The 25,567-nt window shown below is 41.6% G+C and overlaps 1 protein-coding gene across 5 annotated transcripts in view; it reads left to right on the plus strand.

The window, feature by feature from the left end:
• Nucleotides 1-25,567, plus strand: part of GPAM (glycerol-3-phosphate acyltransferase, mitochondrial) — a 54,504-nt gene that overhangs the window by 13,325 nt on the left and 15,612 nt on the right. For 2 of the 5 annotated variants that reach the window (XM_032880143.1, XM_032880160.1), the window contains exons 2-8: nucleotides 12,899-13,029; nucleotides 14,168-14,290; nucleotides 17,478-17,551; nucleotides 19,813-19,926; nucleotides 21,654-21,800; nucleotides 22,924-23,020; nucleotides 23,654-23,790. In XM_032880143.1, the coding sequence (XP_032736034.1) occupies nucleotides 12,928-13,029; nucleotides 14,168-14,290; nucleotides 17,478-17,551; nucleotides 19,813-19,926; nucleotides 21,654-21,800; nucleotides 22,924-23,020; nucleotides 23,654-23,790 (794 nt within the window). In that variant the 5' untranslated portion in view covers nucleotides 12,899-12,927. Of the gene's footprint in view, nucleotides 1-11,122; nucleotides 11,328-12,898; nucleotides 13,030-14,167; nucleotides 14,291-17,477; nucleotides 17,552-17,825; nucleotides 17,863-19,812; nucleotides 19,927-21,653; nucleotides 21,801-22,923; nucleotides 23,021-23,653; nucleotides 23,791-25,567 lie in introns of those variants that run through there. The other 3 variants (XM_032880151.1, XM_032880134.1, XM_032880171.1) reach the window with 3 other exon arrangements.

Raw genomic sequence — 25,567 nt, forward strand, 5'->3', positions numbered from 1 at the left:
TTCCCTCAGGAGAGGGTCCAGAGTTTCATCAGATTCTCAAAGTGTTCCCCTGACTTTAAGAAGTGGAGTCTTAGGGGTGCCTGGGTGGCTCAGTGGGTTAAGCCTCTGCCTTTGGCTCAGGTCATGATCCCAGGGTGCTGGGATCGAGCCCCGCATCGGGCTCTCTGCTCAGCGGGGAGCCTGCTTCTTCCTCTCTCTCTGTCTGCCTCTTCTCTGCCTACTTGTGATCTCTCTCTCTGTCCAATAAATAAAAATTAAAAAAAGAAAAAAAAAAAGAAGTGGAGTCTTTAAGACTTTAGTGACAACCCATAGCATAGTCATCGAAGGAAAACTCTGTGTAAATGTGTAAGTGGAAAAGGGAAGTTGTTGGGGTTGGAGCTGGGGAAGCCCGTGATTCTGAACTGCCACACTGATTGATTACGAGCCTAGATCCTATGAAGCCTCCCAGACTAGACATTTTCCCAGAAACTCTTAAGATAATTGCGAACATTATATATTGGCCACTATACACCAGGTGCTGTCTAGCAGGATCTTCCATATTTTAACTTTTAGTCTTCACAGCCACCCTACAAAGCAGATACTATGACTAGTCTTGCTGTACAGATAAGGGAAATGAGGCACAGAGAGATTAAAACCATAGACTGAGTTTGCATTTAACATTCCAAGACCCTCCATTGTCCTGGATAATGTATCTTGTCAAGCTGTAATTAATGGTCTAGAGTAATTACCATTTCGGACATGTCTGAATGGTAGCTATGTTGTAATCTTCAAGCGCATGCCTAATTAATAATAGGATTCCTATAGGTGCGTCCTCCAGTTTTGTGGATAAGAAGAGATTGCAGGTCATGTGCAGAGGAGAGCCAGCTGACTACTCTTATAATTAGAATTTGTCTAGCGTCGCTGTGGTTTATAAAATGGGGTTACTGAGTATGTAGATAATTTTACTGTAACTATTATCACCATTAAAAAATTCCTGCCATGTACCTAAGGCATGCCATGACACTGTAGAGCTTAAAGTTAACTAAGCCTTCTCTCTGAGAGGTTACAATTTCCTTCATTCCAGGAGGGGATCCGTTTATCGGGCTTTTGATATAATTCATGATATATTTTTCAACAGTTAATGAGCAGGTGACCTAGAAGTTTATGGACTATCCTCTAAAAACATCATTTATAATTAACCTAGAGAAAACCAACATTGTGGATATGAAGGTTTACTTAATCCCATCTATAACCTACAGGGGTTACTAGGAATTCTATAATTCATGGATGCATGCTAAATTTACATATGTGTGCCAGTGATTTAGGGAGGGGAGGTTGGAACCCTGGACCAGAACTGACAGCTTTTGGAAAAAGTAACTATAAAATAACTTGATGAAGGGGAAAACTGTTTTGCCATCTCCTAAGCAGAACTGGCTGTACAAGAGGAATGCCTGAGGTGTAAGTCACCCAGTGAAGCGTCAGCCTCAGTGACCTGTGCAATCAGCGGTATAACCAAGTGGGACTACAGGAGGGGATTGTACCCTGTGACTTGGGATTATGGAAAGCCTATTTTACAATATCTTACTTCCATGTCAGAGATCATCCTTGTAATCCATCTCAAATATTTTATGGGATAATATGATGATAACCATCAGAAAAGATTTGGTAAAAATCACAACCAGTTGTATTATTTTGCTTTTTCAGGTTTTGCTTTCTATCAGGTAATTTAGAAAATTGGAAACTGTGTTGATTACACTCTTTGGAAACCTTTTATTTTAGGAAATGTGTAAGTAAAAAGCTAAAGATGGTTATAAGGGGTACATTTGGAACACCCAACGTTTTCTAAAAGAAAATCTTGGAGCTTCTGTGTCCCCACAAATAATAAAACTAGATGTCTTTAAAAATATTCTAACTGGAGATTTAGTTAAACTTTGTGGATCTTCCTGATTAGATTTAATAAGTGAAGTTCTAGCTTACTTTGATCTCATTAGAAAATGAATAATTTAAATGCAAAGTAGTTTTGCTTCTCCTTGTCCTCTTCATGAAAACTTTTTTCCTATTTGACAAAAACTGATTCTAAGGAGGAAGTAGAAATAAGTCTCTCTCCAGCCATTTCTAACTTCCAGGTATTTTCAAATTCCCCCCTTCAAGTGTCCTGGGCACACACGTGTTTGCTTCCCAGCCTCTGCTTTGCCTTGTTCTCCATTGCGGATCCTCACCCATGGAAGACCACCGCCCTGGCGTGGCTGGTCACCACTGGAGACCTGGGCCCCTATTCTCCCTGGTGTTTATGTTGTTCCCTCTCCTCTGACCCAGGAAGGGGGAGGATGGGAAATCTGCTTCCTATCTCTCTACCAAGCTTGAATACATGTTTCTCTAAGACCCACAGAGTCCTGAGCCCCTAAGACTCTTTGGTTCGTTATTGTTCCTGGAATACTTCTGTTCTCAAAGTTACACTTGTCCATGACTATTAATAGTTGTAATAGCCACTCACACTCTCCTTTATTAAATAAGTAATCACATCTTGTACTTAGACATTCAACGAACAGATCTTGAGCACCTGTTTTGTGCCACGCACTGTTGGGTGCTAGGAAATTGAGAAGGGAATGGGAGAGGTCAAGAATTTAAGAGGGACAGGCGGACGTTAAATGGCTAATTCTACAGCAGAGTCTTCAATTATAATTGTGATAAGTCCCATGGGGGAGAAGCATCTGACAAGGGGTCTGACTTAGTCTGGGGGTCAGTGAGGGAGGTGGGAACTGAGCTGTGTTATGAGGCATGGATTGTAGAGAAAAGAGGGGGTTGTGGTAGGGACCACTGCCAGCAGACAAAGCAGTATGTGCAGGAGAAGGGCAGAGCCATCTTACTTAAGGAACTGAAAACAAACCAGGGTGGCCAAGTCAGAGACAAAGAGCAAGTGGGAGGAGATGAGGGTGGGAAGATTAGCAGGCCAGGTCTAAGACTTTTCCTAAAAGTCTCTGTCTTAAAAGTCCTAAAAACTGCAACAACAATAGAATGGATTTTAATCACTTGCAGTGGGGATCAGGCAAAGAAATGGGAGTGTTTGAAATGCTCAGTGTTGCATTTTCAAAGGTCGGTTCTGGCTGATGTGTGGGATGTCTGCATGGGAAGCAGACATGAGGAGCCTTGGTAGGAAGTTTTGTGTTTCCCAGGGAAGATTGTAATGGCTTACATTAGGATAGTGCAGATGGAGAGGAGGTAAATGGATGGTGGGTTTAAAGCTATTTAGAAGGTTACATTGCTGGAAGTTGGTATTGGATTAGATCTAGGAAGAAATTAAGAATGACTCCTGAGTTGCTGATCTGCTGAGAGAGTAGGGAGTAAGAATGATGGACGACCTTGAGCCGGCAAAAGTTGCCAAGAAAAAACATCCAGGTAGGGAGAAGGAAGTCCAGGAGAGCATGGGTTGTGAAAACTGAGGAAAGGCCTTGCCCATTCCACTAGAACTTGAACTTGCTCAGCAAGCCACCAGTATCTGATAACCTGACATCATGCAGATGGTAGTATAATAGCAGAAGGGCTCTGGGTAAGTCTGGGCACTCACCATCTGGTCCACATGAGGATCCCTCTTCCAGAAGACAAGATGCTTCGTGTCCAGCTAACATCTCAACTCCACAAGCCACCAGGACAATATCTTCCAGAAACCGACAGCGATTTTCAGAGAGGTGACCTAAAGCAGTTTTTAGGAACAAAACTACAGGTTGTCTTCAGAAACGCAACTAAAGCACAACAAAGGCAAGCTTTTATGAGGTCATATAGGGTGGTCTGACCTGTTAAAAGCTCCTAAATCTCTTCATTCCAGATTGGGAATTTTGGTTTATCCATCCCAACCAGAAGGTTCACTGAGATTGTTCTGATAATCATTAGACTTATTTGTTAATGTTTGGGTATCTTATTTCGGACACATGGTAGGATTACATTTCCTCACCTACTTGCTTCATACAGAGCTCCAGCTAATGAAATTGGAACTCAAGCCCTGTATGGATTAAGAGCCAGTAGGTGCTTTATACTCTCTGCTCTTGGCCTCAGCAAATAAGGAAGTATGTGTCAACATGGAGCCTCCCTCAGTGACCTTCATGAGCAGAGGTTCTTTAATAACCTGCCGTTTACATGTAGCATACACAAGAAATAAACTTTGTTGTCTTAAGACTCTGAGACATTTGTTACTGTATCATAACCTAGTCCATCCTGACTGATACAGAGACACTCTTTCCAGAACAAATTAACCTTAAGAGTTCCTATGAGTTCCAAAGATTTTAGGACAAATTCTTTGCCAGGGTTTAAACTCAAAGAATTAAGATCTCTCTTTTGTTTCCGAAGTCTCTGCAAGAGGAGACCTATTGACAATGATAATAATAGCTACTATTTAGTAAATCTTAACCATGCAACAGGTGCTATGTTAATTATCTTGCATACATTATTCCATTTAATCTCAAAATAACCCAATAAGGAAGTGGACATGAGCAAATCCACTTTAAAAATGAGAGAATCGAGGCTCAGAGAGCTTAAATAACTTGCCCAGGGTCAAGCAGCTGGTAAATGGCAGAACCAAGATTGGAATCCAGGGTGTCTGGCTCCAAAGTCCTTGCAGAATTCTCAGACATTCTGCTAGAAGGATTCAGGGTTGTTTTCCACTGATGTCCTCACTCACAGCTCAGTTCTAATGCCAACCCCATCTGAATATCTTTATAGAGTGGGGTTTGACAGTAAGATATGCTTTTCAGACCTGGGACTCGACTACCCTCACTGCCAGGCCCTCACCTAAGCTGGTGAAAATGTATGTTTTGTGTTTGTGCTCTAGAATCAGATAAATCTGAATTCAAATGGTGGTTCTACCAGGTCCTGGAGTCACCTAACCTCTCCATATGCCTCAGTTTCTTCATCTGAAAAATGTGGGTAATAATTGTTCCTGGCTCATGGGGCTGTGGGGAGGACGGGCCCCTTGTTTTTCTGTTTGCTCTTAGATCCATTCCCCATTTTCATTCCTGCTCTATTTTATGTCTGGGAGGGGAGTGGTCCCTGCAAACTCATTCCTTAGGCTTCTTTGCAGTTTGTTTCAGCCAGTAGGAGGGGCTTGCTGCTGGAGGGAGGGCAGAAAGGGGGGGAAGCCAGGGAGGGTTTCCCTCCCTTTTCAGGTGGCATCTCCAGCCGTGGTAACCCTGTGGGTTGGAGGACCCAACCCTTTGGGGTCCTCCTAGGCAGCCCCTCTCTCCTTGGTCCTTGGTCCTAGATGTTGCTTAGGTGGCTCTGGCTCCTGGTTCTGTCAATATTTTACTTTGTTGCTCCAGCCCTAGGGTACTGATCTGTTGTTGCTAATCTCTGGGCTGCCTCAGGGTTCCCTTTTATTCTTTCAGCTCTTCCAAGACCTTTCTAAGATGGATTCTGTGTGAAAATTACACTTTCGGTGGTCTGGCCTGGCTTGTTTTCCAGGTTGTGCCATGATTGATATAGAGGATTGCTTCAGATAATGCCTCCAAAGTACTTAGAACACTGCTTGGCACATCAGAAGTGCTCAACCAATGGTAGCTTACAAAGTGTGCCTGCTTTCCTCTTACCTAGATCCTCTGTGGCCAGTTGGCCCCAGGCAGGCCCTAGCCCACATCCTAGCTCCTGAGTCACTGCCTTCTCCTTCCAGGTTGGCCAGGTCCCAGGATTCATCCTCCTCTAATATTTATAAAGTAAAGGGCCCGTGAATTCCTCCATGACATTATTGACACATGTCACAATGTTATGTTTAATTTTTGAAATTTCTTACGGTGTCTTGAAAAGCCCGGCTTTATCTGGCCCCTCTGGCTTCCCAACACCTCCCTCTGCCACTTTCCTACTTATTCCCCTCCCATCCACGCCGCTCACTCTGTCTCCCAGCCCCATCCTCCCACAGGGTTTTGGCATGTGGACTTCCCGCTCCTTGGAAAGGTCTTCTCTGGGCTCCTGTCAGACATGGTCCTTCTCACACCACAGTCTTGGCTTGGCTGCTCCTTCCTTAGAGAGGCCCTCCCTGACTACCTTCTCTAATGCTGGTCACCTCTGTTGTCCTCTGTGACAGAGGCTGTTTGGAACTTCACTCTACTTTGCCATAGCATGTCTCACTCCTGACCTGCCAGAGGCCATCAGACTCAACACCACCTGGGCAGATCCGTGTAACGTCCCCATATCTCCATCTTGTATCCTCAGGTGCTAAAAAGATGGGCACAAAAGGGGCTCTCAGTCAGTATGTTATGAAAGAATGGATATCGAAGTAATTGCATGTCAAGGGTCCATAGAAGTTCAATAGTGATCATTCTTGGGATTTGCCTCTTCTCCCTTATGGGCACCTGTGTTGTGCAGAACGCCTGACAGCCAGTTTCCTTCGCCACTGTTCCTTGCCCAGGCCCTGCATGGTATGTGAGCCCCATTCCCTCTACAACACACTTGGCCACTGAGATCTTCACTGAGGCTTCCAAGACTCTAGCCTTCTGGTCCTCTGAGTCCTCCCATGGTCACCATCCTTCTGCAGACTGACCACCTCCACTGGCCCTGCATGAGGCACTCTCGAGTGGAATCCAAAACCAGCTCCCTCAACGCTTAGCCCCTTCTCAGTGCTTGGGCCACGCAGGTCCCTGCCCGCTTCTCAGACAACATCTTCTTGCACAACCCACAGGACTGTGTCTTCTTACACAACCCACAGGATTCCACAGGAAAAACAAAAGGCTCATTCAGGGTTTGTCTTCTTGGTGACCAACCTGATAAATAGTTTCTCATTTTTTGACTTTCAGTAACAAAAAGGCAGATACTTGCAATCAGCCTCCCTTAAGGGCTTGGGGAATCTTGAGATTTTAACCTGAGTCTGGCTGGATGCCTTGGGAGAAGGGGAAAAAGTAACTTCCATTTCTTAACCATGAACTTAATAGTTGTAAAAAAAAAATCAACTTGAAAGCTAATTTCTTAATTACCCTGCTCCACTAGTTCTCTGATACTATGCCCCAGATCCCCTCTGGAACTAGTGCCCTGCCCTGAGGCACAGCTAATGGATGAAAGAAAGTCTGGAACCCTGCCTAGTTCCTGCCGGCTTTCCTTCTTGGCCGTAGAGGTGTGGAGGGTTGAGTCCTGTCAGGTAGCCCATCCTGTAGGATATCCCAGCTGAGCAGCCAACCCCAGGACCCCTGGATCATTAACCTGAGTCCAAAGCAGCCGCTTAACTGACTGAGCCACCCAGACGCCCTCTTTGAATACTTTAAAGATGCCACTTCCCTGATTTCTTGTTTGCAAATTTCTGATAAGAAATCTGTCCTCATTTTATCTTTGCTCCTTTGTATAGTGATTTTTTTTTCTCTATGATTTTAAGATTTTCAATTTACCACTGGTTTTAAGCAATTTAATTGTGATGTTCCTTGGTATAACTTTCTTTATAATTCTCCTGAAAGTTTGTTGGGCTTCTTGGATTTGTGAGTTTATAGTTTTTATCAAATTTGGGAAGTTTTCAGCTACTATTTCTTCAACTATTTTTTTCTGTCTCCCCTGACCCCTCCTCATTCCCATATTTCTCCTGTCCTTCAGGGACTCTAGTTATGTGTATGTTAAGCTCACTGATACTCAGTTTGTATATTCAGGCTTTTTATTCCTCTGTATTTCACTTTGGATAGTTTCTATTGCAGAGTTTTCAGGTTCTTTAACATCCCCCCTCCTGCCTTCTTCTTCCAGGTTGGCCAGGTCCCAGGACCTGGGCTTCTGTTTTGATTCATTCTCCTCTAATCTTCATAGGGTAAAGGGCCTGTGAGACCCAGTAATGTTTAATCCACTATTAGTCCCACAGAAGTGTAGGGATGTGTGTGTTAAAAATCTCAGACAATGTTTTTATGATTTTTAGGTATTTGCTTTGGGTCTTTTTAAAGATTTCCCATATCTCTACTTCTTTGGCCATATAGAATACAGTTACAATTTTTTTTAATGTCCTAGTTTACTAATTCTATAATTTCTGTGACTCTTTCAAGTTTGGATTGTTTTAAAAGGTCACCTCTGCATTTTGAGATGGACTTAGAAGTAAAAAGTTCAAGAAAAGGAATTCTTGTTTTCCTTCCTGCTCCTTTTTTAAAGAAAAAAAAATTTTTTTTAAAGGTTTATTTATTTATTTGACAAACAGACATCACAAGTAGGCAGAGAGGCAGGCAGAGAGAAGGGGAAGCAGGCTCCCCACCAAGCAGAGAGCCTGATGTGGGGCTCAACCCCAGGACCCTGAGATCATGACCTGAGCCAAAGGCAGAGGCTTAACCCACTGAGCCACCCAGGAGCCCCAAAGAAAAATTTTATTTATTTATTTGAGAGACAGGGAGAGAGCATGAGTGGGGCAAACTACGAAGGGAGAGAGATAAGCAGACACCCCACTGAGCAGGGAGCCTGATTTGATGAGGCGGATCAATCCCAGGACTCCAGGGTCATGACCTGAGCTGAAGGCAGATGCTTAACCAACTGAACCACCCAGGTGCCCCTCTGTTACCCTTTCAATTGATTGATTTTTCTCCTTTTATGGGCTATTTTTCCCTACGTGTTTTTTTGTTTGTTTGTTTGTTTTTTGTATGCCTGATCATTTTTGATTGGATGCCAGAATTTTGTGAATTTTATCTTGTTGGATATTTCTGATTTTCTATAATGCTGTTGTACTGGTTTTGGGACACTTTGTTCTTGGAAATGGTTTGATTCTTTTGGTGCTGGCTTTTAAGATTTATTTGGTAGGACCAGAACAGTATTTACTCTATGATCATTTTTACCCCACTCCTAAGACAAGACCTATTGAATCATGAATTATGAGGTTTCTGATCTGAGTGCCAAGATCAGGTCCTATTCCTGGTCCTATATAATCACTGGGTATCTTTCCACTCTGATTTGTGGGAACAGAACTATTCCCTGCACTGTGCAAGCTTTGGTGATTGTTCTCGCCCTCTGTCTGGGTGGCTTTTTCCCTGGCCACGGGTAGCTTCCTCACACTCACACACTTAATCAGCTGAAGATGAACAAGGCCTTCTGTAGGTCTCCAGAGCTCCTCTTTCACTGTAGAGTTCTCTTCTCTCCGGCACTCAACCCCCAGCTCCCACTGTTTAGCCTTTCCCAGTCTCCCAGTTCTATTTCCTCAACGCAGGGTGTCTGTTTAGGTCTTCCTTGATTCCCCTCTCTGCACTGCTTCCTGGCCACTCTCTCAGGCGGTAAACAGAGGCAATCAGAGTGCTCACCTCATTCATTTGCTCTCCCTTATGAACCACTGTTCTGCATTTCTGCCTATTTATTTACTTTATTTAGTTGTTTTAGTAAGAGAGTAAATTCAGTCAATGTTGTGCCATCTTGGCTGGCTAGACTGGATTACTATAAATGATTGTTATTCTGTTGATAAAACAGATTGCTGTGTCAACTGTTTCCAGAACAGTTCCCATTAGGTAACCTGAAACATCTTGCACAGCAATCCACATCTCCTGCAAGTACAGTACATCCTTGTGCAATGTGTGTTACAGAAGAGTTGCCTACAAATAAGGTCTGTGTAAGATAATCTGATTTTTCCCTCTGCCTTCCATTTGCATTCCTGCAGTGCTCCCTCTACATCATTTCTCATCACTTTTTCTTTAGCTATGACTTCAAACTCTGAGACTTTCCTTTCCCCCCCCCCCTTTTTTTCTTTTTCGTTAGGGACCAGTAATCTATACACAAAATGTCATGATGTTGGGGGATTAGAATTCATTGCATTCTTGTCAACACAGTCTTTGAGTACTCAGTGCTTAACTCAGAGTTAAGATCTATGTGGGGTAGAATAGAGGCAGGCTTCAGCTTCAAACCAGCTTAGTCTTTTTTTCCCCCCATATGAATAGCTACTTCTACAGTTTTGGATTGTTTTAAAAGGCCACCTCTGCATTTTGAGATGGACTTAGAAGTAGAAAGTTCAAGAAAAGGAATTCTTGTTTTCCTTCCTGCTCCTCAGGTTCAACAATATTTACTGAGTGTTTATTACAACAGTGCTATTGTATTAGCTAAGAGACTGAGACAAGTCACTGACATTGATGATTTCATAACGTTATAGAAGAATGACATATATTGATAAAGACTCAAGGTGTGGCACTGCAGTAAACCTGTGAGATTTCACAGAAGGGTGTGATTACTGAGGGCTGGAGAGATTAGGGTAGGTAGGCTTGGAGACCTAGTTCAGGAGGGAACTATGGAATTTAGGAAAATGTGGTGTGAGCACAATTAGGAGTATGGGAGCCCATGGTTTGAGGAGGGACAACCAGAAAGGCTGGAGTAGGAGCTTCTATTGGAGAACAGTGGGGGAAGTAGAGGAGGTCTTATATGCCAGGCTTGGGCATTTGGGCTGTGAGAGCTCTGGATGGTTTTTGATGGGAGGACATGGAAGGTTATGTTTCCAGGAGAGGGTTAGGGTTAATGTGTGCAGAGCTGATGAAGACTGGTGGCTGGGGTGTGAGATCAGGGACTATATTATGACTTAATCATCTTTGTACTCCCATTTGCTGGTTCAAATTTAATGCTTGTTGCTAAGGTGTGTGTAAAAGGTGATCCTTTGCTTCCAAATTACTAATATTCTTGATAATCACTGGCCTTGTCAATGGCATGACGAATATTGTGAAAGAGCTTTGTGCCCCATGAAGAATTAAAGGTAGGCAAATTTGGACTCAGGCTTTCAAGCCTCGTTTCTCTTTCAACTCATTCTGTTCCAAGGCACTCAGCCATTGTTACAGAAATTACACAACAGGGTCGCTCCCCATCCCCACCTCCCCCAACCCTAAAAATTTCGGCATATTCTTACAAATCTCCTAAGACAGACCACACATGCACACGGGAACCAAAGAGCCCAAGCGAACACTCCCAAAAGAGCCTGAGGCCGGAACAGGCTTCCAGATGGGCAGAATCGACACAATGTAGCCCGAGGCGCGCGTGCACGAGCGCGCAGCGTGCGCGCGCACAACACCTTCACGTGACTCAGTACCGAGGCAGAGTAACCGATTAGGCACTCACTCTCCATTATTGGCTCCACCGGGCCCTGGCGTGCGCAGGTTCCACGCCGATCCGCACGCGGAGCCTGGGAGACGCCCCCCCCCCCCCATTCCGGCGCCCACGGACTCGCCGAGCCTCCGCTCACTGGAGGGCGCCGGTTGCGTCATCGGGACGCGACATTGCAGCAGCACCGGCGGAGACTTGAAGTGCCGGCGGCTGCAGGAGCGGAAGCCGGAGCTGGCGGAGCTGCCGGGTGCAGACCGCGAGGGCGAGAGCGGCTGCGGGACGCTGCTCGGGCCCAGAGCGCCGCGACAGGTGCGTCGTCGCCCTCTCCGCTGGACCCGGCGCCACGCCAGCAGGTTGTCCATCTCCCCGGAGCTGCAGGACCCCCCCCCGAGAAATGGGCCCGGCTCGTGCTGGATGGGGGTCGGGCTGCGGCATGGGTTCCCCTGGGCGGGACGGAGGTTCCTATGGACTGAGTAGCGTACGCACCTGAAGGCATCGTGGGGGCATTGGCTTTCAGGCAGCTGGGGCTTGTGCAGGGGACAGTCCCATGACACTTACCAATGACTGGCCTGAGCGTACGCCGTGTGCCAGACGCTGTGTTAGACGCGTTATAGTTACTGTCTAGCCCTCCCAGCAACCCCAGGAGGTAAGATCTATCATAATATGCCCATGTTCCAGACAGGGAAACCCAGGCGTAGAAGTTAACCAACTTGTTCAAAGTCAGCACAGATGGTCAGCAGTGGGGGATTCGAACTTGTGGATGTTTGGCCTAAGAGCTGATCCCCCTATCTCTGCTCCTTTAAAAGCCCGGAGTTGGTTCCCCTCAGCTAATAGTCTGGCGCGTCCAGATTTCGTTTTAGTTCTCGACCTTGGATAAACGCTGTAGGGAGGGAGGAGCGAACCGTGACTTCCTATTGGCACCCGACTCTCCCTCCACTACTCCCATCGCTGGGGCCAGCAGCGACTTCTTTTTCTCAGGCAGCAATGGAGCTCCCCCTGTTGTAGCTACATTCTGCTTGTGAAACTGATAGCTGATTTATTTCATAATAGTGAAGAGCTTTCAGGCCAGGTGCATTGCTTTGCTATCCTCGCAACTGGCCTATTATGTTAGGTTGATGTCATGTTAATTTGTTAAGGACGTACTATATGGTTGTGCTGAGAATAGTAGTTACCGCAGCAAACCCATATGGGAAGTAACGCTGTTACCCCGGACGTGACCTTTCAGAGTTTTAAAGGAATAATTTAAGGCAGGGTGAGAAATAGTCAAAAGCTGAAGCAATTTGAGAATTATGTTAGGGAGTTTTTGTATTTTAGGTTAATCTCTGCTTTCTTTAGCAGTTCACTTAGGGTACGAAAAGCCTTATTGAGAATGATGAAAACTTTTAAATCAGATATTTCAAGATGGCGTGGTTTTGATTTAGAACTTCGTAGGTGTATTAAAAGTGCAAATATCATTGCACTTAAGGCATTGCAAGAAAACTGAGAGTTTAATTCACTTTAAGTGGGAAACTCTAAAGGTTCCCTCTTTGCCTTCACCATTTTTACACTGCATATTATGTATGACCAAGAATTCCCAGCACATAATTTTAAAAAATTATCTACTTGTGCGCATATACGTAACTTCTACGTATGTCACCTACCTCAAATAAGCTGTTATTTACCCTTGCACGTTCGTGGCTATTTTGTTCAGGAAATCTAAAGTTACAAATTTTGATTAAAAAAAAAATCAGAATGGTCTACCAGAGTTGCTGAGTTTAAACCCATCAAAGTCTGCTTTTACACTTTGACTACACATGGTGCACCTCCACCAGTAGTTCATTTGACATCATGTGATGGATCAAAATAATATTGAGGTCAGAATTTTGAGTTTTGGTCTTTACTCTCTGTATTAGTCATTAATTGAAATGGCGTATATTTTTTGTAGCACATGATTCGGGAGTTACCTTTTGTGACATGGATGAATCTGCGTTGACCCTTGGCACAATAGATGTTTCTTATCTGCCAAATTCATCAGAATACAGTGTTGGTCGATGTAAGCATGCAAATGAGGAATGGGTAAGTTTAATATAGGTTAGAAGCATTCAACCTAAAGATGTTTGTTTCAGTATTGTTTATGAAGGTAGCTGGAAGCGACATAGTATCAAATAGAGGTTAATAGTTAAAGAGACTTCCTCCAGCTGTTAGAAGATCTGTTTATGGAGCCTAATATTTAAACATTCTTCAGGTTGTTAATTGGGAAGAAGAAATTGGGTGGGATATTTAAGCACAGTGATTGTGTTAAAAAGCAAAATACTTTGCAAAGAAAAAAGAACCTACTAGGAGTTGTTTTGGGTAGTATACTTCTACAGATACTTTCTGTGTCTATTTTCTGTAATAAGTATGAATCTTGTCATGGAAATAAGCGTTTTTAAAAAGATGAAAATGGGAAATTTAGTATGAAAATCAATTCAAAGGACTTGCATTGTGTATTTTTTTTCTATTTTGACATAATAGGGCATGTTTAAAATATTTCTTGAACACTATCTACTTTATATAAAAAATGATGGGAAGTTTTGGGATTTTTTTTACTTATTTTTGCGAATGTTGTTATCAGTGGGATATGAGCAACGAATGAGCAAGTTGTTATACACAGCTTAAAATATTTTACTTTGAATAAAAAACAAGGTAAACTTACATAACATTCCTTTAGCCTGACAACAGAGTTTAAAGTTTAAATCATAGAGTTTAAATCCTAGCTGTATGTATTGTCCAATTAGAGTCAAATTCTGCTCCTCTGTTCTAAACATTTTGCTCATCGAGTTCATTAGCTCATCATATCCCAAAGCTAAGGCTTTGTACTACTTTTGTGGGAGTCTGTGGTTGAAGAGGAACAAGATTAACTGTTAGCATATGGATCCGGGAGTCTGGTTTTATTCATCCTGCTGCTTTCACGGGCTTTTTAACCTTGCTCAACCTTGCTGGCTACTACTGTTCTTAGGTTCTCAAATTTTGCTTATGTTCCAAGATTTGTTTCAAGTGTTGATGATGCAGGGGATTAGAACCATGAAGGAAAATCACTCTGAGAAACTTACTACCAAACAAAACCTAAGTCTAGGTTTCTCTTATATCTGAAATATCTTAGTTTTCGAGATCAGGTGGACAAATACGGTTCTTTTGCCATTCAAACACTTTTTCCCCCATTAACATTTTTTAGGGTGAGTGTGGTTTCAGACCTACTGTCTTCAGATCTGCAACCTTAAAGTGGAAAGAAAGCCTAATGAGCCGAAAAAGGCCATTTGTAGGAAGATGTTGTTATTCCTGTACTCCTCAGAGCTGGGTAAGAATGTTACTACTTGTTGACCTTTAATAAACAGAGTGAAATTCCAACTTTGTGTGAATTTTATTATTGGATAGTCTTAATGAACTTAATTCATTTTTTGAACTTCAGCCCATATTTATAAACCAAATATTCCAAATAGTGATGTCGACTCAGTTTTTTTTTCCATTCATTTACTCAGTAAATAGTGGTCAAACAGTTGATGCTAAGTGATAATTTGGTTCTTTTTTAGTTTAGTTTGTTTGTTTTTTTAAGATTTTATTTATTTGAGAGAGAGAATGGGAACACACTTGAAAGAGGGAGAGAGGACGAGGAGGGAGAAAGCAGGGGGAGAAGCAGACTCCCTGCTTAGCAGGGAGGCCAACAACAAAGGTCAATTTTTTCAGTTTAGTATGACTTCAGAAGAGCAGATCTTACTTTTTAGATCAGTCTTCTTTTTTCATTTTTTATTTTTAAGTTCAATTAGCCAATGCATAGTACATCATTCGTTTTTGGTGTGGTGTGCAGTGATTCATTAGGTGCTTAACACCCAGCGCTCATCAATTGCATGACTTCCTTAATTCTAAAGAGTTGGTGGGAACCTTTGTATAACTTCTAGATGTTGAACTTTCTTTTTTTCTTTGAAAAGATTTTATTTATTTATTTGACAGAGATCACAAGTACGCAGAGAGGCAAGCAGAGAGAAAAAGGGGGAAGCGATTCCCCCATGAGCAGAGAGCCCGATGCGGGGCTTGATCCCAGCATCGATCTGGGATCATGACCTGAGCCGAAGGCAGAGGCTTTAACCCACTGAGCCGCCCAGGTGCCCCTAGATATTGAACTTTTGACTCATGGTTAAAATCCTAGTGAGATGAGCAAGAGATAGCAGGACAGAGTGAAGTTTTAAAGCTGTGACTTTGCCCCACTCTCCTTTTCCTCAGTTTCTGTTAGGGGGGGATGGATAGGGAGGGTGGGTGTCTGTTGACTGTGATGGTGAGGGTTGGTTACTAAAATCTTAGGATGGGGGTGCCTGGGTGGCTCAGTCAGATAGGTATCTGACTCCTGATTTCTGCTCAGGCCATGATCTCAGGGTTATGAGATGGAGCTGTGCATGGAAGGGGCTCTGTGCTCGGCATGGAGTCTGTGGGGTGTGCTTCTCTCTTAAGATTCTCTCTTACTCTCTTCTCCCCACCCAAACTAAATAAAATCTTTTTAAAACATAAAATAAGGGGTGCCTGGATGGCTGAGTCCCTTAAGCATCTGCCTTTCGCAGATGCGAAAGGTATCTGACTCCTGATTTCTGCTCAGGTCATGATCTCAGGGTTCTGGGATCGATTTCCAAGTCGAATCTACTTTTCCCTCTCCCTCTGCCTCTCCCGCCTGCTCGTACTTGCTCAAACACACACACACTTTCTCTCCCTCTCAAATAAAATCTTTAAAAAATAAAATGTTAGGATGAAGATTTTAAATAGAACATGTATAGATTTGTTTGTATTTTGGTGAAATAAACACATGTCATGCAAAATCTTCCACATTACAGTGTTGTATTTGAGAAGAGTCAGTTGGGTGGAAGGCAAGCCTCTGCTGGTAATTTGCTAGGGGGATGAGTTAGCCAAGGAATGTAGAATCAAATTTGGCTGTGTTCTTGGGCAGTAGAGTTACCCTTTAAAAGGTATACCTGGATGTTAATGCTTTCTCTGGGATGGGCCGGTTATCAGGACAGAAATTCCGCCATTTGAGTGCCTTTCACTTATAGACATTATATGACCTGTGTGGATAGCTAACCGTGCTGTGTGAATTTTCTACTCAGGGTCGGGTTGGCAGGAGGTAGAATTCTGAGTGCTATAAAGGGATTCACTGACTTGGGAAAGATTTGTGTGGGACCCAAGCAATTTATGTTAAATATTCTGGTCTGCTCAAGAATGTCTAAATTATAAATATTGTTCCTTTTAAATCACAAGTGTCTTGTTGTGGGAATTTGGTAGAATTGAATGACCACGATATTTCTAGTCTAAGAATAAAGCCAGTTCAGATTAGTAGGCCAGTAGAAATACAATTTTTTTTTTAAAGATTTTATTTATTTGACACACAGAGATCACAAGTAAGTAGAGAGGGGGGAAGCAGGCTCCCACTGAGCAGAGAGCCGGATGTGGGGCTCGATCCCAGGACCCTGAGATCTTGACCTGAGCTGAAGGCAGAGGCTCAACCTACTGAGCCACCCAGGCGTCCTGACTCTGATGTGTCCTTAAATCAGGAGAGAGTATAGGAAATTATCTGGTGGTGGTAGTGGTGGCAGGGGTGTTTTAGGGTGGGCACAGAGGAGTTGTATAATAAATGATTTTTTGTTTAAATACAGTACCTGATGGGGTTGAACTTGATCTTAAAGTTCTTTCATGACATGTTTATTTATAATAATTTTAAACAGGACTTTCGTAGTAATTTTTTGATATTTGCTACCCTTTCCCCTTCTCTGATATCCTGTTTCCTCATCTTTAAAGAGATTCCACGTAAATATTTCTACATCTTCTATTGAAGGGACATTATGCTTTCGCAGGATTTATTTGTGGAATGTTCACCTTTTTGTCCATACTGATAAAACTACAGACTTTCTCTTTCCAGAAGAGCTATCTCTGAGTTATCCTTTAAGGTTTCCTGTAAAGAGAGTGACCTTTAGCCATACATTTTCCAATTCAGTAAACAGTCGTTTTAGAGAAATAAAGACCATACTTTTTCGACCAAGATATAAATTTGAATATTAAAACTGCCCTCAGCCTCAATTTTCCTGTCTATAAAATGAGGATGATAATTATTGTGTCAGGATTATTGCTATATTTAATAACCTAATGATAACTACATGGTACTTAGCATGCTATTTTTGCATTTGGAGAGCACTGAAAACTCCAGTATTCCCATCAATGATTTAATAAGCTCTCTGTAGCTTCAACTCTTTTGGGTTAGAGGTAGGGAGTGAGGCAGGAAAGGGAGGCAAAATTTGCTTTGCAAGGTGGTAAGCCTTATTTCTGAATTTTTGACCTTCTTTGAAGACTAAAAAATACTTTTCAATAAAACATAATTTTTCTTCATCTCTTAGATTTTTTTTTTAAAGCAGTCCTTAACTTTTTACTTAATAAAAGTTATCCAGTAATGTGAGCTCTTCACCAGCCATCCGGTCATATACTCATGTCTACATTTATTTTGTTTCATGTAGGATAAATTTTTCAACTCCAGTATCCCATCTTTGGGTTTGCGGAATGTTATTTATATCAATGAAACTCACACAAGGTAAAAAGAAATTTCTTTTATTTCTAATACATCACAAAAGAATAACTATAATAATCAGTGGCTATACTCTAAGAGGAATTTCTTCATCTTTTTGAGAATTAATAGAATTGAGTTTCTGACACAAGAGGTGTTATCTAAAAATCAGAAGCAGCACAGCCCCCTGAGAGATCAGTTACTATTACTACTATGTAATTATATAGTAATTATTTCATGAGAGTGTAGATATCACTTATAGCTTTCTCTTTTTATTTGCATATTGATTTTATATCTGAAGTGTGCCAAAACGTGATAAAGATTTATCTGAGGAAAGGGTAAGTTCAAATGTCTTATGATCTATTATTATTATTTTATGCTTAAAAATTGAAATCAGCCTAATCTATGGAGTTTTAGAAGATGTGTCCCTGTAGTGAGTAAATGTTTTTTTTCATTTAATTACTAGCTTAAGGCTTTCTTTAGAATTCTTCCAGACATCAGGCACTTGGGAATGGGCTGTTAGGCATCCCAGTGAGAGAAAAGAGGCTTTGTTTTATGTGAATCTAGGCTAAGGGATAACGGATGGGGGAGGGGAGGTTGTATGAATGTCTGTGAGGCAGGAGAGAATGACAGCCAAAAATACTGCCTGTTCTTATAATTAATTCTAAGAGTGAATGCCTGGAAAAGGTCAGTGGTAGCTTCAGGTGATGAGACATGCTTGAAATTTTGTGAAAATTGATCCAAGAAGTCAAATACTTAAATTTGAAGGCTTTCTGCTATTACTGATCATATTTTGGTGATGAGATCATAAGTGAGTCTGACAATACCTGCATATAACAGGTTTTTTTTTTTTTTAATAGAACCAAAGTCAAAGGACTTACGTTTTCGTATTCCCATGCTACCCTTCTCTCTCTGTCTTAAATTTAAAGGAGAGAAGGGAAATTCTAGCCCCCTGATTTTTTTCCCCCTTTTTTGACTTAAGAACCTAAGAAAAGGGATCTCATAGAGTGTCTTCTTGTTTATGTAAGTAGCCATTTTATGCATGAAGCCACAGGGTCCATTTCTTGTCCGTAGTTGAAGGCCGCTAGGAAAACAAAGCCAGCACTGTACGGTCTAGGTGATCTGAAACCAGTCCGAGTGACGAGCTGCCCTGTGTAGCTGAGCTGGCTACTTTGCTTCTCTGTGTGTCACATGAAGCAAAGCCTAGATAATTTGCCGCACACGTACACAGCTTTCAATCCATTGCAAATGGATTTCATGGAGAGCTGGGACTTCACACATTCCAGTAACCATTGTGAAAGTGTTCACTCAAGGAAGAATTTAGAATTAAACAATTAACATAGTGGGTCAAGTTTGCAGAGAATTGAGTCAAGGGAAAGGAGGTAGAAAAAGAGAATGTCAGGAAAAGAGATGAAGGAACTAGTGATTCATCAATAGTTCTTCCCCCAATTACTTTTCCTTAACTGAAGGCTTTTCAAAATTCATGAATTTATATTTGAAATCTGTCCATTTGAATGTCTTTATGGGTGAAATGATAATGAGGCATTACGTAATCATTATAAATGTTTTCAAATAATTGCATATGAAGGTTTGTGACATTGTTATTCTGAGGTCTCTGTCCCCAAGCCCCCATATAAATAACGTAGTTATCAAAACCAATAGAATAGGTCCTATCCATTAGATATGTCAAATGTTGGGGGGAAGAATGCAAGAACTTCTGGCTTCATAAGCCCAGTGTACAAACGTTTAGACCATGCTTTAGTTATCCTTGACTCCTCTCAACTAATCAGCTTTGTCAATTCAATATGAGAGTCAGTGATGACCTTAGATTAAAAAAAAAAAATTACCTTTAATAAAAAAATTGGCCCTTCATTAGGAAAGACTTCTGAATGCTCTCTTTATAGTTCATAGCCCTAAGTTATATAGCTTATGTGTATAGCATTCAACATACTTGCTTTTAAAAAAAGTATTAATAAAATAAGACATTTTTCTTTCTTTTGCTTTTATGTTTGGTTAATTATTTGGCAGAGTAACACCTTTCAAACATTATAGTACACAGATTCCAAGTTTAAGTTTTAGTTGAGAGTACCTGAAAGATAAAAGGAATACAATTGTCTGCATAGATCATCCTGAACTACTAAGGAAATTTGGTACAGGAGAACACCAAATTTCAGGAATAGATGAAACAAGGCTTTGCTTTTACAGCGGGGGAAACTGCTGAACAAGTCATTCAATTTGTTTTAGGTCTTCCTAGACTACTTCTGTGCTAAATCTTTTTCACGTTGCAGGCACCGAGGATGGCTTGCAAGACGTCTTTCCTACGTGCTTTTTGTTCAAGAGCGAGATGTCCATAAAGGCATGTTTGCCACCAATGTGGCTGAAAATGTACTGAACAGCACTAGGTAAGGGTGGGGATACTGTTAAAAAGGGAAGAAACAGGGATGAGGGGGGCAGGAGAGGGAGTAGGGTAGGAATTGCCTTCCTTTATTAACCTTTAGTTTCTCTGGGACTCTGTTTCAAGAGGATTCCCGTTTCCAAATGTTAAATGTTAAACTTCAAAGGAAAGCAAGGAAAAGTAGGAGAACAGATGGTTTTGGGAAAAGCAATCTTGTTTTATGCATTAGCGATTGAATGGAGTTGGTGAGTTGGAATTCAGAGATGCACATATTTCCAGTTCTCTGTAAAGTTTTCTGTAATATGAATGTTTGGGACATTGTGTTTCCTGTCATTACAGCCAAAAGAGAAACACATTTGATATTTCTGTCAAATAGTTATTGAGTACCTAGGCACAAATTCTTGTGCTAGGAAATCCTTACTAGAAATTTTAAGAGAATAAGATTCTGTCCTATCTCGCAGATTAGCTTGCTTACAAGTGGGAGAGTTTTCTGACTTGAACTCACGTGGAGTGGGGAAATAAATCATTCTCAAGTTTAGGCGCTGGGCTCTGGGAGTTGGCATGAAGATCAGTCTCTGATCTGCCTCATTAGTGTTGCCATGGTAGATGTCTACCTGGATTTGGGGAGCCAGAGGCCGGAGTGGTTTGAAAGACTGCTTAGAAATGGAGGCCCTGTAGTGTGGCTGTTGAGGCCTGAACAGTGGTGGCATATAGTAGGTGCTCAATAAATATTTATTGAATGAATGAATAAATAGTCAATAATGGAGATTTAATAATCTTTTCAATTACTTGTAAAAAATTCCTGTCCAGATTGAAATAAAGGTATTAAAAGAATAAGCCTAGGGTGCATCAGTGTCCAGTAGAATAGTCTTTTGTATTAATGACTTAGGGAGCTATGTAGGGTTTTGCTGTGTGCTGGTCTAAAATCAGTAGCAACAGAGGGAGAAAACGTAATTATTTGAAACCCTTTGGGTTATCATATATTCTGTTTTCTAGGTAAAAACCTCCAACTGTTTCATTCCATCCAGATGTTTTGACTAGTAACTAGGATATTAAATGATTTAAGGAGGTTTAACCTCATGTGTTCTTCCCTAAGTCATATGGAAAATTTACAAAACTAGATTAAATCTTACCTCTTCACTGCTTATTGCTCTGTGTTGTTTTATCTTGAGATGTGCCTTTCTTAAATTACAGGGTTGATATGGGAAAACACGTGTAAATATTTATGCCCCTCTTTGATCCTTTCTAAAGAGTTTTACATAATCATTCTATTAATAAAGTCACCATAAATGAGTAATGCATTAGGTCTTTAAAAGAAAAATCACACCTTACTTTGGCAGTGGATTTTGGTTAGATACCTCTGAGTTATATACCTAAACGAGTAACTTTTCATTCTCTCCCCTCTGCTAGAGTGTAACTTTGTATCTCCTGCAGAATATCTGGAACATTCAAATTCATGTAGCCATTACCCAGTGAATTTGAGTTAAAAAAATTTTTTTTTTTTTTCTTAAAGCTGCCTTCCAGATTCCTCAGGGATTCACTGGTTTAGGAATATAGTATCCTTAGTATTTATCAGGCCACCAAACAAAACATATCTAACTTGAGCTTATTTTCATGTTAATCACATATTAAGAAAACATATTTCATTTTGTGGTTTATAGCTATGATTTAGAAAATACTGAATGCAGAATGTAGCATAGAGCCACTTACATTGTCTTTCTGTTTTCCAATCAGAGTACAAGAGGCAATTGCAGAAGTGGCTGCTGAACTAAACCCTGATGGTTCTGCTCAGCAGCAATCAAAAGCCATCAGTAAAGTGAGAAAGAAAGCCAAAAGGATCCTTCAAGAGATGGTTGCCACTGTCTCACCAACGATGATCAGGTATTTGAAGGCAAAACAAAAAGCTTTCAGTGATACCCATCCTGTTCTGAGCAAACAGGGACTGAACCATTGGACTTCCCTAGCACAATGGTTTTGGTCCAGAGGAAGTTTGGACATATTCTGATGTTAAAATTCCTTTTTATTTTATTTATTTTTAAAAATTTTTAGAAGATTTTATTTATGAGAGAGGGAGAGAGAGATCATGAGAAGTGGAGAAGGGTAGAGGGAGAAGCAGACTCCCCGCTGAGCAGGGAGCCCAGTGTGGGACTTGATCCCATACGGGACTGGATCCCATGCAGGACTTGATCCCAGAACCCTGAGCTGAAGGCAGACACTGAGCTGAAGTTGAAGGCAGACACTTAACCGACTGAGGCACCCAGGTGCCCCAAATTCCTTTTTATATTCTTGTTCAGCTTCTGTGGGAAGTAGCCCTATGGTAGGCTTTAAGGTGCCTTAATCTTTCTTAATTGATAGCAGCCATTGTATGACTGCTGATATCTCTCTAGACTTGTGAGCTAGACTTCACATATCCATATCTTTTTTTTTTTTTTTAAAGATTTCATTTATTTACTTGACAGAGAGATCACAAGTAGGCAGAGAGGCAGGCAGAGAGAGAGAGGAGGAAGCAGGCTTCTCGCTGAGCAGAGAGCTCGATGCGGGGCTCGATCCCAGGACCCTGGGATCGTGACCTGAGCTGAAGGCAGAGGCTTAACCCACTGAGCCACCCAGGCGCCCCCACATATCCATATTTTAAATGGAGTGGTTTTATACTGCTTTCTGCTCGCCTAAATATTCGGTTGATGATGGTTGATGATTTACTTCTGAAGTGTAAAGTGTGCTGTTTGAGTGAAATGTAAGATTTTAGTTTGTAATAAATAGGTAAATACAAATGTAAGATTTTAATCTGTAATAAATACATGTATCTATGAGGATGCATGTGAAAGTCAGCTCTTTAATCCAGTAGTTCAGGTACACAGACATACACACACACTAAGTTACTTAAAAGCGCTTTTAGGTTGAAGGTTCAGAAACTTAAGTAGACAAAAGTCAGCTCTCTCTAAATGTATGTATGTACATTTAATTTCTTTTTCTTTTTCATTTTTTTTTTTTTTTAACTTTTCAGATTGACGGGATGGGTGTTACTCAAGCTGTTCAACAGCTTCTTTTGGAATATTCAGATTCACAAAGGCCAACTGGAGATGGTTAAAGCTGCAACTGAGGCAAGAATTTGTGTGATCTGTCATTCTGTTGTTCCCACGTTTCTGGAGTGAATTTAGAGTTCTTTTGTGTGGAAGTGTTCTCTTGTGTCCTGTGTGCATCCATCCTATTTGGAAGATTTCCCCCATATGACAGGTGCACAGTAGCTGGGCATTTGGGGAAGGGTGAGTAAAGGAGGACCCACCAGTAGTGTGCTGGATTCCTTTTGTAAGTTACCGCAGTAACTCTTGAAATTAACTAGAACAGTTGGTATTTACAAATGAAGAAGTAAAAGCACAGATAGGTTAAGCTTTCCCAGTCATGGCTAGTGAGTGACTGCCCAGGATTTCAAGCCAGACCAAGCTTGACTTTTAAACTCTCTGCCCTTTTAATGTGATCAGGGCTGTCCCTCAGAAGATACATAAAGGCTACTTCAATTCTTGGTTCCCCAGCTCTTTTTTATTCTTTATTGTGGTGGTGGTTGTTTTCAGCGAAGGAAGTATTAAATTGGAAGAAGTTCATATTACTGGAAAATGTTTTTAAAGAATGAGTCATTGATCAGCCAGTGTTTGAGAGATTCTAACCAAAAAGGAAGTTGCAAAGTGTGATTGAAGTTCACATTTGAATTTTAAATTTGGCATTTTTTCTTTTACTAGATGAATTTGCCACTTATATTTCTACCAGTTCACAGATCACATATTGACTATCTCCTGCTGACTTTCATTCTCTTCTGCCATAACATCAAAGCACCGTACATTGCTTCAGGCAACAATCTTAACATTCCCATCTTCAGGTAAGACCAGTTTATTTGGAAATTTAAGGTATGGAAAAGATTATATTTTGAATTTTTGGTGTTTTCTTTATACATTTTGAAACATCGTAAAGATGACATTAGCTTTTTTTTTGTTTTCATTGTAAAAGTAATGTTCATTGTGAAAAATCTAAAAGGTACCAAAAGCATTAAAACTACCTCCGTTATTTTTATATTTTATGAGGGTTACTTGGTGAACTGTGAATACTTCAACTTCATGGGCAATATTTACCAAATGGCTAAAAGGCAGTTAGAAAGACAAGATAGCAAATTACTGTGTCAGGCGTGGCAGTAGGGAAGGTGAGGGTCTGGTATGGGTCACTGTGGCAGCAAAGAGTAAGTAAGAACAACCATACTGTTAACTCTGACCTAATAACTGAGTAGCGCTAGAAATATGTCACCACTATAACATGACAAAAAAGTGTATTTCAGAGGTTTTCAGGAGAATGCAGTGCATTCCTTTCAGAGGAAATAGTAGGTAGAGAGGCCGAGAGATTCAAATGCATGGTACGGTCAGGAAACGGCAGATGATTCCGTATGGTTAGAATGCGGGATGCAGTGGGAAGGGTCAGAGGCTAGAAGTGGTCATTGCATAGGGTATGAGAGCTGGTTCAGAACAGTTTTTAAGCCAAGAGTTTAGAGTGTATCCCATCGTTGAAAAATGGTCAGCTTTGCATTTTGAAAAGTCATTCTGCATTGGAAGGTGTTAGAGATATTCTGACTCTATTATAGCAGCTGAGGCAAAAGATAATGAAGGCTTAGATTAAAATCTGTAGAGATGCTCCTGGTGAGGAAAGCGTAGAGTGGGAAAGTGTTTAGTAAGTTGAGTTTATAAGACGAAATGCTAGTCCAGAGACGGGGAGATGCGGGAGGAAGGGAGCTGGGTAGATAGAGGGGCTGATCACCAGCGGGGAGTGGGTGAGGCGTAGATTGAGGTGGTTGGAGACATCGAAGGTTCAAATTCCAAAGCACAGAGCAGCTGTGACGTCAGCTCTGAGCAGTAGGGAGTACGAGGAGGATGGATTTACAGTAACTGGAGGGCGAGTGGACTGGAGGGGTGTGCACGTAAGGTCTCGCAAAGTGGCCATGATGACTTGTGTGTGCCATGAAGTCTGAGCCTCAGCCTCACATTCCAAGGAGCTCCTTCCTAACCCACTGGCTCAGAGCTCTGCGGATACCCAGACTCATGGGGAGGGCTGAAGGGAAGGCATTGGTTCGTATAGTCAGCTGATACTTACCCTGCTGTGCTTCAGGCAAGAGTGAAGGAGTTACGTAGTCTTTGCCTTCAACTAGTTCGTAATCTGGGGACTATAGACAAACAGCTATAATGCAGTGCAATATGCCCCTATGGGGCAGACATGCTTCTCTAGGGACGAGAATAACTGTGTTTACGCTCCTGGGGGCCTCTTCCCAATACTGGGGAAACTGGGAAGTTGCATTAGAAAGTCACCAGACAGTTGGTAGCAGGCATAGACTTAGAGCCAAGAGGACCATTCCTTTCGGGCTTTAGGGAGGTCCTGCCCCATAATGTAATAGTTTGCCTTTCCTGTCATCAGAATGACTCCTGTACTCATTCCCTCCAGGTTCTCAGCTTACAAGTGCTTCTGGAGGGATCACTTTGAAATGGATGTTAAAAATCGATAATTTCTCATAACACTTCCCTTTTCATGAGCTCTGTGCCAGTCGGTGCTTAGCTCATCCGTCCTTCAGATGTGACAGTTGATGACCTGGCCTGTTTGTTGGCAGCTGTCTTTTCAAC

Source organism: Lontra canadensis, unplaced genomic scaffold, assembly GCF_010015895.1.
Source record: "Lontra canadensis isolate GAN:19392208 unplaced genomic scaffold, GSC_riverotter_1.0 scaffold3, whole genome shotgun sequence".
Taxonomy (NCBI): domain Eukaryota; kingdom Metazoa; phylum Chordata; class Mammalia; order Carnivora; family Mustelidae; genus Lontra; species Lontra canadensis.